This window comes from Protopterus annectens, chromosome 3.part1 (assembly GCF_019279795.1).
Source record: "Protopterus annectens isolate FY-2018-M chromosome 3.part1, PAN1.0, whole genome shotgun sequence".
Taxonomy (NCBI): Eukaryota; Metazoa; Chordata; order Ceratodontiformes; family Protopteridae; genus Protopterus; species Protopterus annectens.
In genome coordinates, this window is record NC_056732.1 from 670,346,018 (window position 1) to 670,362,025 (window position 16,008).

At 37.8% G+C, this 16,008-nt stretch overlaps 1 protein-coding gene across 2 annotated transcripts in view; it reads right to left on the reverse strand.

Moving 5' to 3' along the window:
- Positions 1-16,008, reverse strand: part of ADCY8 (adenylate cyclase 8) — a 2,045,143-nt gene that overhangs the window by 364,428 nt on the left and 1,664,707 nt on the right. For both annotated transcript variants that reach the window (XM_044067040.1, XM_044067038.1), the window contains one exon: positions 15,679-15,760. In XM_044067040.1, the coding sequence (XP_043922975.1) occupies positions 15,679-15,760 (82 nt within the window). The remainder of the gene's footprint in view (positions 1-15,678; positions 15,761-16,008) is intronic.

Consider the following 16,008-nt stretch of genomic DNA (forward strand, 5'->3'; position numbering starts at 1 on the left):
TAATCCTTAGCAGCTGCATTACCAATTTTTCTCAGTCTTGTCTTATATACAAACATATGCACTGATAAATTGCATCATATTAATTACCTCCCTGCAATGCAGTTGAAGAAATACTAAATAACGATGCTTAATTTTATATTGTATACTTAACATTAATTAAGAAACTGTACTTTTAAAGACGTCACTGTTGCTGAAAGTGGGCCATAAAAAACTTGATGTTCTTCATATTGGTCACTGCTGCAGTAGCCTTAGCTATGTGGGTTACATCTTGCCAAGGATATAATAAACGGTCAGCTACCAAAGCTTGAGAGCACCTTCCACACACACAAACTGTCAAGCAACTTGAGCTGAGCTGACTAAAAGACAAGTTTGGGCACAAAACACTTCAGAGCTTTAATGCTGCTAAACAGTACCTTCATATGAGGCTTCTGAGGGTCAACAGTTGGCTTGTGCTTTCCTTAGCAGGGCAGGTAAGTTCCCTTTTGGGAAAAAACTTCCATTTTCTTTTTTACTGATATTTTATTAGTTTCCTCTTCTGGGAAGTTATTTTAAAGCTAGGAGTATTGTGTTTTAACGGATCGTCTTGAGACTGTAGCATTTGGAGCACTAATTTCTGTCAGTTTAAAAGTAGTGTTATCTAACTGATAAACTATTTTTGTGGAGAAATGTTGGTTATTTTAAGGCTGTGGGGCTGCCATTGTGTTTCTTTTGTCAAAAAAGTAGTTTCTGTGTACTGGTAGTTTTACTGACATTGTTGCTTATTTTCCCCGGACAGAAGCATCATTTTTGTCTTGCCACAACAGCAGGTGAGAAATTGTCCTCAGCTGCAGGTGAGTGACTCTGCTGTGGCCATTTGTTGTACCTCAGATCACTCATCTTTTTCCCCAGATCGCTCTAGTGCATCACCTACAGCCACTATGGATCGGAGGTTAGCCACATCCTCTGTGGCTGCTGGGGTCCCCTCAATGGGCAGGGGGGAACCACTCTTGTTGGTTCTGGAAGAGGGAACAAGAAGGGTTTCCCTGTTGTTTCAGAATGCTGTGCCCATCTCTGGGGAAGCAGTGGCTGTCATTAGTAACACAGCTGGCCCCATTTTTTCTGTAAAAAAGAAAAACAAGCACATATCTACTCCTCCTCAAATTTCTTTTGATAGGAGTAGTTTACTGGGACTGGCTCAGGATTTAATTCAGGCTATTGATCTTTCTTGTAGAGTAGTTTCAAGTAAAAGAGGGATGCCTCCTTTCTTGAAGTGAATCAAGATTCTGAAACTGAACAGGAAGATGCAGGGATGGATTCAGGGTTTTGTCCTCAGAAGAGACCTCGCTTTCTGATTTTCCTTGAGGGGGCTTCTCTTTCTCTGAGACTATTGCTAGAATTTCCCAGTGTTTTCAGTGGGATAATACTGAGGTTTCTCAGTCCCTCAAAAATAATATGAATTATTATGAAAGGATTTTCCAGAATCTATACCCATTCCTTCTATTTCTGCAATTTTCTTGACAATCAACCAGCTGTCCCTAAAAAGGTAGCTAGGATGCATAAAATTTCTCAGTCTTTTACAAGTTTTACACACTATTCCCAAACCTGACCTAGCAGCTATAGCCTTAGTTGACTCCTCTGTTTCTAAGCACTTAGTTAATTTTAATCCTACTCTTTCTAATAGGGATGGGAAAATTATTGATAGGTATGGGGGAAAAGTATATACTCTGCAACTCTGTATTCCGGAATTTTAAATTGCCAGGCTCATATGTTAAATTAATTCTAGCATATTGTGAAAGTATGAGGAATGTTTTATCTACAGTTTCTTTTTGTGAAGAAAACATCTGCTTTAAATAATTTAGTTTCTTCTGTTGCACATTATTTGCCATGTGTGTATGACTGTGTTGATACTTCTTCCAGGGCTATGGTCACTGCCATGTCTTTAAGGAGGTTTGCTCGGCTGCATTCTCAGAACCTTTCAGATGATGTTAAAAATGAGATTTTAAATTCTCCCTTGAATAGAGATTTAGTATTTGGCCCCTCTACTGCAGAGGTGATCAAAAAGTGTGATGAAAGGGGCAAGCTGATCCAGGGAATTTCTAAGATTTTTCAGCCCTCCTTTCCAAATTGCTCAAGGGATTTTCTTTCTCCTCCTCCAAAATCAACAATAAACAGAATAAACAATCTCAACAGAATTCAGGTAAACAGACATTTAAAAAGAAGATGCAAGGATGTTCCAAAAATAAGTCTCAAACCTCTCAAAACAAAGTTCACTCCAAAAAGTCTGAATGACTATTCAAGAGATCTTGTTACCCCATCCCACCCTGACCATCTTTCTCTTAGAGAGTCTGAATCTCCATTTTTCTCTTTGGTTTGTTTCTGCTGAATGGGTTTTGAAAATCATTCATCAGAGTTACAGATGACAGTGGGTGGAAATTCCTCCTATCCAGGGGGTCATTCCTCATCCAGATGTTCCCACCTTTTGTGTTTCCACCTGTTCTTTATCACACGCTGTCCCAAGGGGGAAGGGGTTTTATTCAAAGATGTTCCTAGTCCCAAAGGAAAAAAATACACTTGGAGACCAGTTATAGATCGTTCCTTCCTAAACGTGTTTGTGATGGTGCCCAAATTCAGAATAATGTCAGTTCACAACCAGTTGCCTCTTTTTTCGCTTTCAAGCTTACTGGTAACATTAGACGTAAAAGATGCTCATCATCACATTCCTATTCTTCCAGACTTCAGGTGTTTCTTAAGGTTTTGTGAGTCTGGATCACATTATCAGTTCTCTGCCTTAGCCTTTGGACTATCCACTGCACCAAGACTGTTCACAAAGTGTCTAGCTCCAGTTATAGCTCACTGCAGGCTACAGGATGTCCACATTTTTACATATTTAGATGACTTGCTTATCTTTGCAATGTCTTTTTCAAAATTTCAGGAATCTCTCCCTTGGGTGAGGGATCTCTTGCACAAGCTGGAATTTGAAGAGAAGATTGAAAAGCATCTCTTGATTCCTTCATACAGGATTCTGTTCCTGGGATGTCAACTAGGCCCCTCAATTCAAACAGCTTTTCTTCCACAGGAAAAATAGATCTTTATTCAGGTCTAACTTTTTCCACTAAGTCATCAGTCACTGTGGGGGAAAACCTCTGGATTTTGGGTCTCATGGCATCTATGACTCATGATAAATTTGCCAAGACTCCACATGAGAAAAACAACAATGATATCCGAAATGTGTTTGGTCCTACCATTAACATCATTCATCTTTTCAGATCCCAGTACTAGGGTTTGTCAGGAAGAGAAATATTTTGATAGTGGAAATAGAAATCCATAAATCAAGGTCTTCCCTTCTTCCTCCCTGGTCCAAAGCAGTCACCACAGATGCTTCAGACTTTGCTTGGGGTACAGTTTCAGGTGAGATAAAAGTGCAGGGGGTGTGGGATACCAAGGGCAGATACAAGCACATATATATCATGGAGATACTTGCCCTTAATAAGGCACTCAATTCTCTGAACCATCTTTGCTCCCAGGGACCTCATCAAGTGGTTACACACAATACTACAATCAATAAACAATGGGAAACCAGGTCATACCCCTTTGCAAATGAGTCATACTAGCTTGGGATATAGCTTCCAGCACATTTTCACTCTACAGGCATCCTACCTTCAGTCAGAGCAAAATTGTGTGGAAGATAAACTGAGCAGGACCAGGTCAGACCCTCATGAATGGAAGATAGATGCAGGAGGGCTTCCAAGATTTGATCCATCTGTGGGGAGTTCCTCAAGTAGACTTCTTTGCCTCCTTTCTGAAAATTAAAAGGCAAAAATTCTGTTCTAGGACTCCATGCAAAAAGTCCTGGAAGACAGATGTTTTTTCTTTACTGTGGACAGGAATGTTCATGTATGCCTTTCTACCCTTTCCATTAAAATCCAGGGTACTTTTGGAGATTCAGAAGGAATTCCCCAAAATCAATGTGGTGACTCCCTTCTGGTCCTTCTTTTGGAAATGGCCAGTGGCAATTATCACAGGGTTCCCTATAGAATGGACCTACTCACATAAGAACAGGGGTGTTTGATACACCCTGACACCAATCATCTTCAACTGACTGCCTGGATGAAAGTGTCTTAATTCCTTTTAATTCATAGATTCATAGATTCATAGATTAGTACTAAGCTAACTGCCCTTGCGAGCCATTTTAAGCCTAGCCAATTATACCTTGTGAGCCTCAAACCCTGCACCTTGTGTTTGTAAGGCAAACACCTTAACCATTAGGCCGCCCTCCCAACCCTTAAGCACCTGCTTTCTGAGGATGTGCAGCAGGTACTAATGGAGGCAAGAAAGCCTGATACCAGAAAGTTGTATATTAGCAAATGGAGAAGGTTATCTGGTTGGTACCAACAAGATAACCAGCACCCATTCAGGGCTAGTTGTTCTCTGGCTTTACAATATTTGTGTGAGTTACTATCCCATAGCCTTTCCCATTCTGTCAGGGTTCATTTATCTGACATTTCAGCATGTCTGCCAATGGATCCTCCTATTTCAAAACAGTAACATGTCAAAATATTCTTGAAATGGGAGTTCCATAAGAGGCCTCCAAGTAAACCAGTGGCCCATCCTTGGGATCTAAATTTTGTGTTAGAGAATTGAACACTTGCTCCATCTGAACCAGCTAATCTGGCTGATTCGAGGTTTTTAATATGGAAAACAGTTTTACTGATTGCTCTAACCTCTGCAAGAAGGGTATCAGAGTTGCAATCTCTTATGGTAAGTCAACCCATACCTCTCAACTGTCCTGATTTTCACAAAATGTCCAGATTTTTACATCAGATTTATGGTCTGTTCTGCATAAAATTTGTGGTTTTCTAGCAAATCATAATGACATACATTTCAGTAACAAATTCTGTTATCCTAGCAACTTTAAGTTTATATGAGCAATATTTAAAACCAGTCCCTATTTTTGAGGTTTTGCCCTCCCCATTATTTTAGGCTTTATACAGATTTCTTAAGAGGTTGAGTGGTATAAGACAATCCTACTTCATTTTTCACAAGGACAGGCTTTCTTTGAGAACTAATCCTTCTTTTTTATGTCTGCAGTAGCATCTGATTTTACTTTAACACAAACTATTCGTATTTCCTGAGCCTAAAACCGAGGGAGACAGGATACTCTATAACTTTTCTGTCCACAGACACCTCAGTTACTATTTTGACAGAACTAAATGTTTCAGATCATTAGATCAATTGTTAATTTCTTGTGAAGTTAAGAAGAAGGACAACTGGTATCAAAATAGACTATTTCTAAATGGTTGTCAAAAGCTATTATAACCTTTTGTTATACTCACCACGACAAATCTTTTCCAGGTAGGGTTAAGGCCCACTCTACTAGGACCTTGGCTTCTTCTATTGCTTTTTGGAAAGGGTTGGACTTTAAAAGTATTCTAGAAGTTGCTACTTGGTCCTTTGTACATACTTTTACAAAGTCTTGCTAGAACCATTATCCAGGGGCTTGTGGATCCTTGTCTTCCACCTTCCGTCTCCCAAATAAAGACAGCTGTGGTAATCTATGTATATAGCTAAGGCTACAGCAGCAATGATCAGTATACTGAAGTGTGCAATGGAAGAGCCTCACCCTGGGAAACCAACTTCTTGATCATGGTAGAACATAGCACAGTTGAGTATGTTGAACTTGCCATAACTATTCCTGTGGCAGCATGTGTATGTGTATGGCTAGAGTATAGAAAGTCCTGGGTTCTACTACAGGGTCTGCAACCTTCCCTCTACTTTTGAAAGCCCAGTTGGTATAATGGTAAAGGTGTTCTTCTCCCATGCACAAGGTGCAAAGTTTGATCCTGACCTCCAATAAGTGCTTCATTGATTGAATAAATATCTTGCACTACGGCTGCTGCAATGTTTAAGGTCTTTATCTCACAGACATAAGTATGTTCGAATAATCACTGCTGTAGTAGTCACCCCCTCCCTCCATCCTCCTTATTTTTGGGTGAGTTTTTTATGCCAGGATGTGGACATTTATTTATTTATTTATTTATTCCAGCCTTGGCCTTTCAGGGCCCAGCCTCCTTCTCTCTGCTGGCAGGAAAGCTCTGAAGGGCTTTGCTCCCAATCTTGTATTTTAATCAGCTTGGCTTAAGCTACTTGACAGTCTGGGTGCATGGAAGATGCCCTGAAGCTAGATGGCTGTTATATTCTTTGCAGGATATAACCCATACAGCTAAGGCTACTGTAGCAGTAATCATTCAAACATCTGCTGTTATGATACGTTCAGCTTACACAACTGTACTTTGTTTTCTTGCCTATGAAGTATGTCTCTTCAGATAACCTCTGCCTCAGTAATTTTATTATTTGTAAAGTTTGAAGTATATTAGCACATAGGAGACATCACGTGAATTCAGAAATTGCATTAAATGTATCTGCCACATAGTATGCACCATACTGTGTCAGAAGTAAAGAAACAATATTAAAGACATCTCTAGAATTCAAAGTCATGTTCTTTATTATATATCAAATACTTGCAAAATTTTAATAAGAGCATACTATAGCAACACCAACATCTCTGATCCTGTCTGGCAAATGGGAACTTCACGGAAATCTTTCAAAAATATGTGAATTTAAGCATTAAAGATTTGAAATTTTAGTACTGTTTCTGAGCAATTTAAGAAAACTGAAGAAGTGGAAATGGCTAGTTTTTACATACAGCAGAAAAGGAAGTGATTAAAGTGTATAATATGTTTGAATTTTCAGCGTATGAAAACAGTAAGACATCTGACAAAGCAAATTGTTAAATGAAGTTGTAAAACTAAAAAATCTGCCCCACTGGAGAGATTAGGAGCTGTGTGAAACTATTACTGATGATAATATGACTGATATTAAACATAAAGGTAATGTCTGAGTCTGGAAATCTGCATGATTCATTCACAAGTGACAGAACTGTGTGTAGCAGAGTAATCATGCTTAAAGCAAATTATTGATGGTAAAAGATTTGATACTTGAAATGCAATAGATGTATGCAGAGCAACTGAACTGATGCAGTTAAACAGATGATTGTATAACTGCTGTTTGATTGAGTGCTTTATATTTTTATATATTTATTTGTATGGTGCTTGATAACAGACATCTAAACAAACTTGAACTTGAAGAGGAGGTATTTAATAAACATTTGAAAAAAAAAACCCCACCAGAATGAATATGAAAAAGAAAGTGAGCTGTCTGTATAAAATCCAAAAAAAAAAAATGTGTATTCCTGACACTGCTAACCACACGAGAGAGCAAAAAGGCAATGTAAAAATCCAATAATTTTATTGAAGGTAAGGGCTTTCACAACCTGTCCTGGTTGCTTCCTCAGACCAAAGTGAAAACATAAACACTCACTTCAAATTTAAAATGCATATCACGTGGGATGCAACCAATTGGATAAGGAAACAAAAATATATAAAAACTCAAAAGGCAACACACTTCAAAATAAATTCTAAAAACATTCCAATACATTTAAAAACAATGTGTTATACATATATAAAAACCTATCTATGTGGCCATCTAAAATGTAAAAATGAAATACTATAAGTTCATTTCATTCAACTTTCTTCCTAAGCTCACCTCACCTCACCTCACAGGATAGTCTTGTGGACATTCGTATCTCTGAGCTGATAGAGCAGATCGGCTCTTATAAGCAGAAGCTCCTCCAGACTAAACAGAAAAAAAACTGAAAAGAGACCTATCAGATTTTCAAAAAGGTAATGTCTTTGCATGGCCAAAAGAATCAAGAGCAGATGCTCCCCATACTGAGAAGAATATTAGTGTTGTGAATAAAAGGGATCATCAGTCCCTAATACCATCCTCCAGTTCCAAAGGGACTATAATGGTGACACCTAATGAAACCACCACTACTAAGCCCCAGCAACAAGGAATAGAACTTAATAATGGCAATGTGATGGCTGGTTTGGGATCGGGGCAGGCAGTAAGACCAAAGGTTATTACAACCAATAAGGAGACAACCACAGTGGAACCTGAATCCTCTGCCGATCGGAACCATTCTTTTCCGGTTTACCCCTCCCATTCAACTTACACTCAAAGAGGAGTCTAGAAATAGAACCAGAAGGAAGGACGTTCAAAAGGAAACCGTCATTAGGAAAGGGACACGTCCAAATGCTGAAGAAAATGTGGCAAACCACCTAGTTTACAATATTTCGAAATGAACATTGGATAAATATGAGGTTGATGTCTTGAATAGAGGCCTGGGCTTTGTACCTGTAACTCAAGCGGATTTACCAATTACACTAACTGAATTAAGACTCTTTGCTTGAAATGCAGCTCTGAAAACAATGTATGGTGTAAGTAACATGAATAATACTGAAATTAATTTATTCAAAAAAACAAGTGTTTTTACACCTGTTTTGACACCTAATATAGAGATTTTTGTTAAGGCATGTGAGAATGACTTATATGAAATGTTTCGTTCGAACCAGAGGGACAGGAAGTTTTATAATATGACATTAGATGAAAACAGGCTTTGAATAGGCTTCAGAATGATAGAGAGATCATCATAAAGTCTGTAGACAAGGGACATTCTATAGTAGTGATGGATAGGTCATTTTATTTTGAGTCAATGGATAATTTATTGAATGATGTGAGCACTTATAAAGTGATTGATGTAACAGAAGTACACATGCTAATTGAAAGTTATAACCGTCAGATTAAGAACTGTTTCTTAGAGAATAGCATATCAGAAGATCTGTATAAATATTTTGTTGTTGAGACTCCGGTTGTTCCCAGTTTTGTTGGGCTTCCAAAAATCCATAAAAATAGACTGAAACCCCCTTTTAGACCGATAGTCTCAGGGGCAGGATGGATTACTGAGCCAGCATCCATCTATCTGGAAAAACAACTGAGATGGTTGATTACAGATTATAGTCTCATACTAAGAGATTCAGAACATTTTCTAAGAGATTTTTATGCTTTTCTATGTAACTACAGACCTACGAGGAAAGAATTTTTGGTCACTTTAGATGTTATTTCCTTTTTTACAAGCATTCCGAATGAGGAAGGGATATGTTATTTAAGGGAATTTCTTTTTAAGGAAGGCTCATTAAGTGTAAATACGGTAGATTTAATCAGTTTTCTACTGGAACTTATATTGGAATTCAATGTTTTTACATTTGATGAAAGGTATTTCATAAAAACGTCAGGAGTAGCTATGGGGACTCCCACAGCCAATAGCTATGTTAATTTGGTAATGGCACAGTGGGAACAAACATTTATGATGAATGACAATACTTTTTGGGGTGATATGTTGTGTTTTTGATGTCTTGTGGATGACTTGTTCCTTTTTTGGGGAGGAACTGAGAAAAGATTATGTAAATTTATGGAATATTTGAATAATAGCACTGATTTTTTGGGTTTCACCATGAATAGTTCACAAGTTAGCATTGAGTTCCTAGATAGTAAGATACAGATGGATGAGATCACTGGTAGAGCATACACCAAGTTATATAGGAAGGACTGCTATCGCAATAGCTATGCCTACCATACAAGTATGCACCCACCCCATATTTTTAAAAATATTATTAACAATCAAGCTATATGAATGTCTAGACTGCATGCAAGGGATCAAGACTTTGAAGCCAGTCTAGTGACCTTGAGAGATGAATTTATGTTTAGAGGATATCACGAAGAAGAGATAAATGAGGCCTGTACCAAGCTGGAATTAAAAGGAATACCATACGGAAACCATATTTCTCCAGTCCTACCAAGGGGGAGATGATCCCATGAGGCTGAAGAATGAGAACCCACCAGTAACTTTTAGCATGACACATTCAGCAGATTCAAATTTGATTAAAAATGTAATATCGAAATTAGCATATTTTGGGTACTGATGACCGGATACGGGGATTGGTGGGTGATAAACCGAATTTCATATATAAAAATCGGACATCACTTAAACAGATGCTCTGTTATACAGATGAATTAGGTTATAGGTCAATCATGAACTATGGAACGAGAAGGTGTAATGCTTGTTCATTTTGTCATTACTTAGAGATGAACACTGTTCGTCCATCCATTGACTCGAAGAATGTTTAAGTTTAAGGTCTCAGGTGACTGTGAGAGTAAGAATGTGACATACCTGTCTCACTGTGTATGCTGTAGTGTGTTTTATGTTGGCAAGACCAACAGATGCTTAAGGGAACGGATTAGTGATCATTTTTACTGTTTCAAGAGGAAACAGGAACATAGTGCATCAGCTAAGCACATGTTACAATATGGGGAAAATCATTTTCTGTTTTTCCATTACTGATATAGTTACTAAGAATGTGAAGGTAGGGGACCTAGGTAATAGGACGGAACAAAAAGAATTGAGATGGATCCTGATGCTAGCTGCCCATAAACGACCAGGGCTAAATGATTACGTATCCCTTAAACCTGTACTGAAGGGTAGAATGCTTAGGAAGAAAGTTGAATGAAATGTACTTATAGGATAGTTTTTTATATATTTACAACACATTGTTATAACCTATTCATTGATTTTAAATCTATTGGAATGTTTTTAGAATTTATTTTGAAGTGTGTTGCCTTTTGAGTTTTTATATATTTTTGTTTCCTTATCTGATATATTGAAGTGAGTTTTTATGTTTTCACATTGGTCTGAGGAAGCAACCAGGACAAGTTGCAAAAGCACTTACCTTTAATAAAATGATTGGATTTTTACATTGTCCTTTTGTTCTCTCGTGTAGTTAGCAGTGTCAGGAATACACATTTGTTTTTTGGCTCTGTTTGCTGTGTGATTTTTCCTGCACTCAACAACTGGGCTTTTTCATTTGAAGCTGTCTGTATAAAATGTGAAGAAGACAAAACAAGAAAAAAGTGATGAATTGTAGTAGAATAGAAAGCTGTGATAATGTAGGTGAAAAATTAAAGGATAATATGTCAACCAAAGTACAAATTGTCTGTGTTTCACATGTGGATATCATCGTTAAGGTACAGCATGCCCAGTGTACAAGAAACCTGCAAAAGTTATGGAAATGATTATTAATATGTGCAGCTGTAACCATAAAACACCTTTAGCAGTCAAAGGGGTGGATTCAGAAAGGATTACTGCAATGTGGTAAACGGTTGTAGTGCAGAAGACTAGCAAAATAAGTCCCTAGGAAGTAGCTGAAAATAAAGGCAGTGAACAGAGAAGAACCACAGAAGGGGCAGGGGGTTTCAGAAAGGGAGGGGGAGTCATCAGTGTATGCTAGTGAACTGCATTTTCTCATAGAAGAGTAGGATTTATGTATCCCTGTACATGTCATGTATGGAGAAATAGCAAGACCTCCTGCCTTTAAGGACCTAAGTGAAAAATGAAGGATTCCAGTCTGTTTAACTTTAAGTAGACCAATTATTTTTTAAACTATTCCATTTCAAAGATGAGGCCATAAGCTATGAGGGAGAAATGTTTTCATGGTAGTGGGAGGAAGTACTATTGAAGTAAGACAACTTAACATTATATTGAGCTGGGTAGTTAATGAGAGAGGAGAGACAGTTTGACAACTGCTGGTACCTAAGCTGTTTTGATAAACTGTTATGAAAGTGGCTCACAGACATGTTTTTGGGAGCAAGACAAGGATGGAGAAAATGAAGGCAAGAATACAGGCTAGATTTATCTGGCTGTCTGTTATAAATGAAGTTGAAAATGACTGTACTGGGTGCTCTGTCAATGGAGGGCCCCCAAACCAGGCTTTCAAAATCTCATCATTGTTTTTGGGAAAGACATCTTGGAACCCTTCATTAGGTGCAGTAGTGAACATCAGTACATACAGGCTGTACTGGGCTAGCGACCAAGTTCTCTAAAGCTATATCTCATAGAAAAGTCCATTCCAAAGTGATTGATAGGGAGCTAATCTTATTGTTTTTCAGGGTAGAGGGTACCCAAGGAGATTTTGACAAGCCAGAGGGCACCCTTTATGTCAAAAGTTTGGAAACATTAAAAGAAACAAGAATCTTCCCTAATAAATGCATTAACAATCCTTGGAAGAAGGTTTTTTCTGTCATCAAGACTTTAAAGAGCTCCACATCTTCTTAGTACTTGGAGAAAATACTCTGATATTTTTATGTGTAACTATCTCTCTCTCTAACCAAAGATATTCTCATTTTTTCATATAGGCCATATGTACATATTGTATATAGTTGGTCATTTGTTTCATTTGTATTCTAGTAGAAATTATGTCTTGTCTTTTTGTAAAATCAATAAAATATTTGAAAAAAAAAGTTATGAAACATTTATGCAAAAGTTAAACAACTATGGACATCAAGGCATTATCCTCAAACAAATGTATCAGTAGAACGATCAGTGTTAAAAACTTGACTGAAAAAATGAAAAAAATTGGTTTCAACTGTTACCTTAACATGTTCATAATCTTGGAGGTGCCTCAAGCATTCATGGTTTTGGCCGTTTTCAATTTTTATATGGTAGTACACTCCAATGACTTTCAGATATAGAAAAAGAACCATGGTAAGAAGAAAGGGCACAATTTACGAGTGCCAAGGGATATTATGCAAACCTTTGACAGAGACTGATGGCTGTGATTGTTTGAGAAGGTATGGAAAGGTCTAAAGCAAGCCAACAAGGGGTGTAGTTCTGGTTCTGGTCTCCACTTCTGAAAATAAGTTCAGAGCTAAATGGCAAGGACCTTGTAAGACTATAAAGCAAATAAATGAGGCAAATTACAAGGTTAAACAACCAGAAAGAAGGCATGTTAGACCTCATAAAAGGAAACCAGTAGATTCCCTTAACTGAAAATGCTAAATAAGAAGCAGTATATTCTAGTGCTGATGTTTTTTTTTCCAGTATACAGTCTTAGCTGTCATTGTCCCTGGAGTTCCAGCTACTTTCCAATGATAAAGTAATAAAAACCTCATCAAGCTTATACTTTTATCACCCATTCAGAAGATCATGACTCCCATTTCTCCAAGCTTCAGGTAATGATCAGTTTGCTGAAGGAACTAGGGCTGTCCATTAATGCCCTTAAATGCAAAATAGGGATGTGTAAAGGGAGGTACCTCAGCTATATGACTGGAAGAGTTCTGATAAAGCCTCGGGCATATCCCTCAAACCAAGAAAAAATAATGGTCTTTCTAGGACCAGTTGTGTACTAGTTTCCTCCACTGCATGTTCCCTACCAACCTCAATAAGGGAAAGTTGCCAGAGTGAGCTAGGTAGATATGGAAGCCAAGGAGGCTTTCCAGAATTTCAAATAATGCCTCTGTGTAGAGCCACTCCTGGTGTCTCCTCACTTCTCCTGGCCCTTTATCTTACCTGTCTAAGAGTTGGCTTGGGCTCTGGTTAGCATAAAAAGTGGGGAACAAGGAACAAATTACATGCACAATGCTACCGTAGTACAAAACTTAATAAGGTGAAGATAAGTATTACTCCATTTAAAGAGCTTAGACATCAAGCAGGGTCTTACGCTCCCTTCAGTATTACAGGGAATTCACCCCAGTCACAGACCATGCTTCTCTCCAGTGGCTTCATCAGCAAAAATACGGGAACATGAAGATGTAGAGGTGCGCTCGTCTTATAGCCATTCCATTTCCAAAGTACATTTCCTTGGGGGGGGGGTCTTATGTAACACAGAGTGAGGGCTTCATCAGGGAACTGCCCAGAAGGTTTGAAAAGCTGGACAGACAGAAGGTAGTCTGACTAGATTGTAGTAGTTTGGGACCAAATGTGAACTAACTACTTAGATGATTTAACAGCATTAGAAAGATTAGTGCTTAAGTAAGTTATCAAAATGGAATAATGAGAACTGGTTCTTTTAAGTTAGCATGTATGGGCTTCTTTGTGAGGGAATCAGTAATAAGCTTATTTAAGGAAGGGGAAGTTTCAAGGGAGCAAATGTTATTGATAAATCAAAAGGAGCCTGGGCTATTTAGTTGAATATTTGTTTGTGGTGGGGAGCAGTTTTCTACGGCAAAGACACCTGACTCTGCGGCAGGCATCTGCAGGAGCATCCATATTTACAACTGGAAGTTTTTGTAATGGAGAATCTGGAGGTTATTATTGTTGCTTAGGGAATTCAGTAATGGACCATTTGACATTATGAATGGAACCTATACACACACACACACACACACACACACACACACACACACGAACATACGCACACACACACATACACACACACACACACACACACACACACACGCACATAGCTATAGACACATATAACTAGATATTCAGTGTGCTGCTTCAACCCATTTTAAGGCACTTCAGACCATCTTTCATAAAACATTCTATGAGCCACCACTGAAACTTCAGGCAGTGCTGCAGAGCCTTCAAAAATCTGAAAATACTGTAACATATAAACCTGGAAAAAACACATACATATTGTTAATGCTTTGAACTGAGCATACCTGAAAGAGAAATGTTCTTGAAGTGATCACCATAGCGAAGTACTTGCCAATGTCAGGAGATAAATGGAGAGAATTTAAAAAAAGGATATGAAAAAACATACAGCAAGTGCTACTGAGACCCAACTGCCATCATTTGCCTTCTGTGATGGCAATAGCAACTAATTCATCTTCTGTCTAGAAATCAAAAAATGGCACATTAGGTAAGCCACCCAAGAGGTACTTATAGGAAATGTCATGAGGTAATCAGATATCTGATCTCTAGATTGAAAAACGCTGTATTATTGTTTGTCTACCAAATACTGTTATGTATTATGGCTTATCTACTACTTCCTACAAACCTATTCTGACTGTTAGAAAGCTTTAAATGTCCCTCATATTACTTCTTTCACTTTACAGCTGGGTTGGAGGTTGGTATAATGGTTAAGCTATGTAGCTCATAGACACAGGGTATAGGGTTTGAAGCTGCCAGACATGCCCTAGTTTAAACACATCCTAAAAATAACCTTTAGGACATCAAACGTTTGAATACATTTAGGATGCATGGGTAGGCATAAAAAGGCCCTTGTGGTCATTAGCCCAGTATACACCTATGAACCTAAAAAATAGTTTAGTTCAAGTTAAGTGTTACTATCTTTGAATTTCACTTTCCTAAATAACAGGAATTTTTATTTGTAACATTATTTTCATGTTTTTTGTTGGGAAAAGTGATGCAATATATAGTAATGTGGACACTGTTCATTTAGGAAGGTTAGTGCTTTCTAAAAGAGGCTTTGTGATGAAGTAACTCTTCTTTAACTGCTTTTTCAGTTGTAAGAGTTTGAAGTGTAGCTATGATCTGATAGCCACCATGGAGTATTGTCTTGGTTCTGTACACTTATACTCAGTTTTTTTTCTGTATCTCACAAACAAACACAGTTACATTTCAAATGTCCTGTCTGTATCTTAAGGTATAATTGAAGGTACAACTTTAAATCGTGCAAAAGCACAGAAGCAGTGTTGCCCTTTTAACACATTAAGACAGTGTTTAGTGCAGTTCATAAATGAAGAATGGCGCCCTTTACGGAGATACAATTACTGAGGCAAGTTATATTAATATACTAGGTTCTATAAAATAATTTGCATCATAATGGCATTCTAGATAGTGCTACACCGTGTTCCGAGGAACAAAAAAAATGATGTTTAGTGGATAATTTATTGCAAAGGATTTGCTTTGATGAACTCAAAGAAATTATGTTGATGTGACATTTCTATCAGATCTAAACTGAGCATTTCCTGATAAACATTTATATGAAATGCACGCATTACCTGTTGCCCATGATAAAACACAGCTAAAAGGAACATCGCCATCATTAGAAGAGACGTCTCCTTTGTTCCTAGGAAGTTTTTTCTGAAAAGAAAACAAAGGCAAGCATTAAAAGGAATAAAAAGGAGCGCATGCACTTACCTTCTTAAATGGCAAATATTAAGAGGTTTGCCATACTCACTGCAGAGAAGGCAGTGTACTTCTGATATAATACTAAACATGTTTTTTCTGAAGAGTTTATTGTTATACTTTGTTTATGATAGCAACCTGTTAGTGGTACTTTTGTCTCATTTTAGGAATAGCTCCCACACATACAGCTTTTACATCAAAAC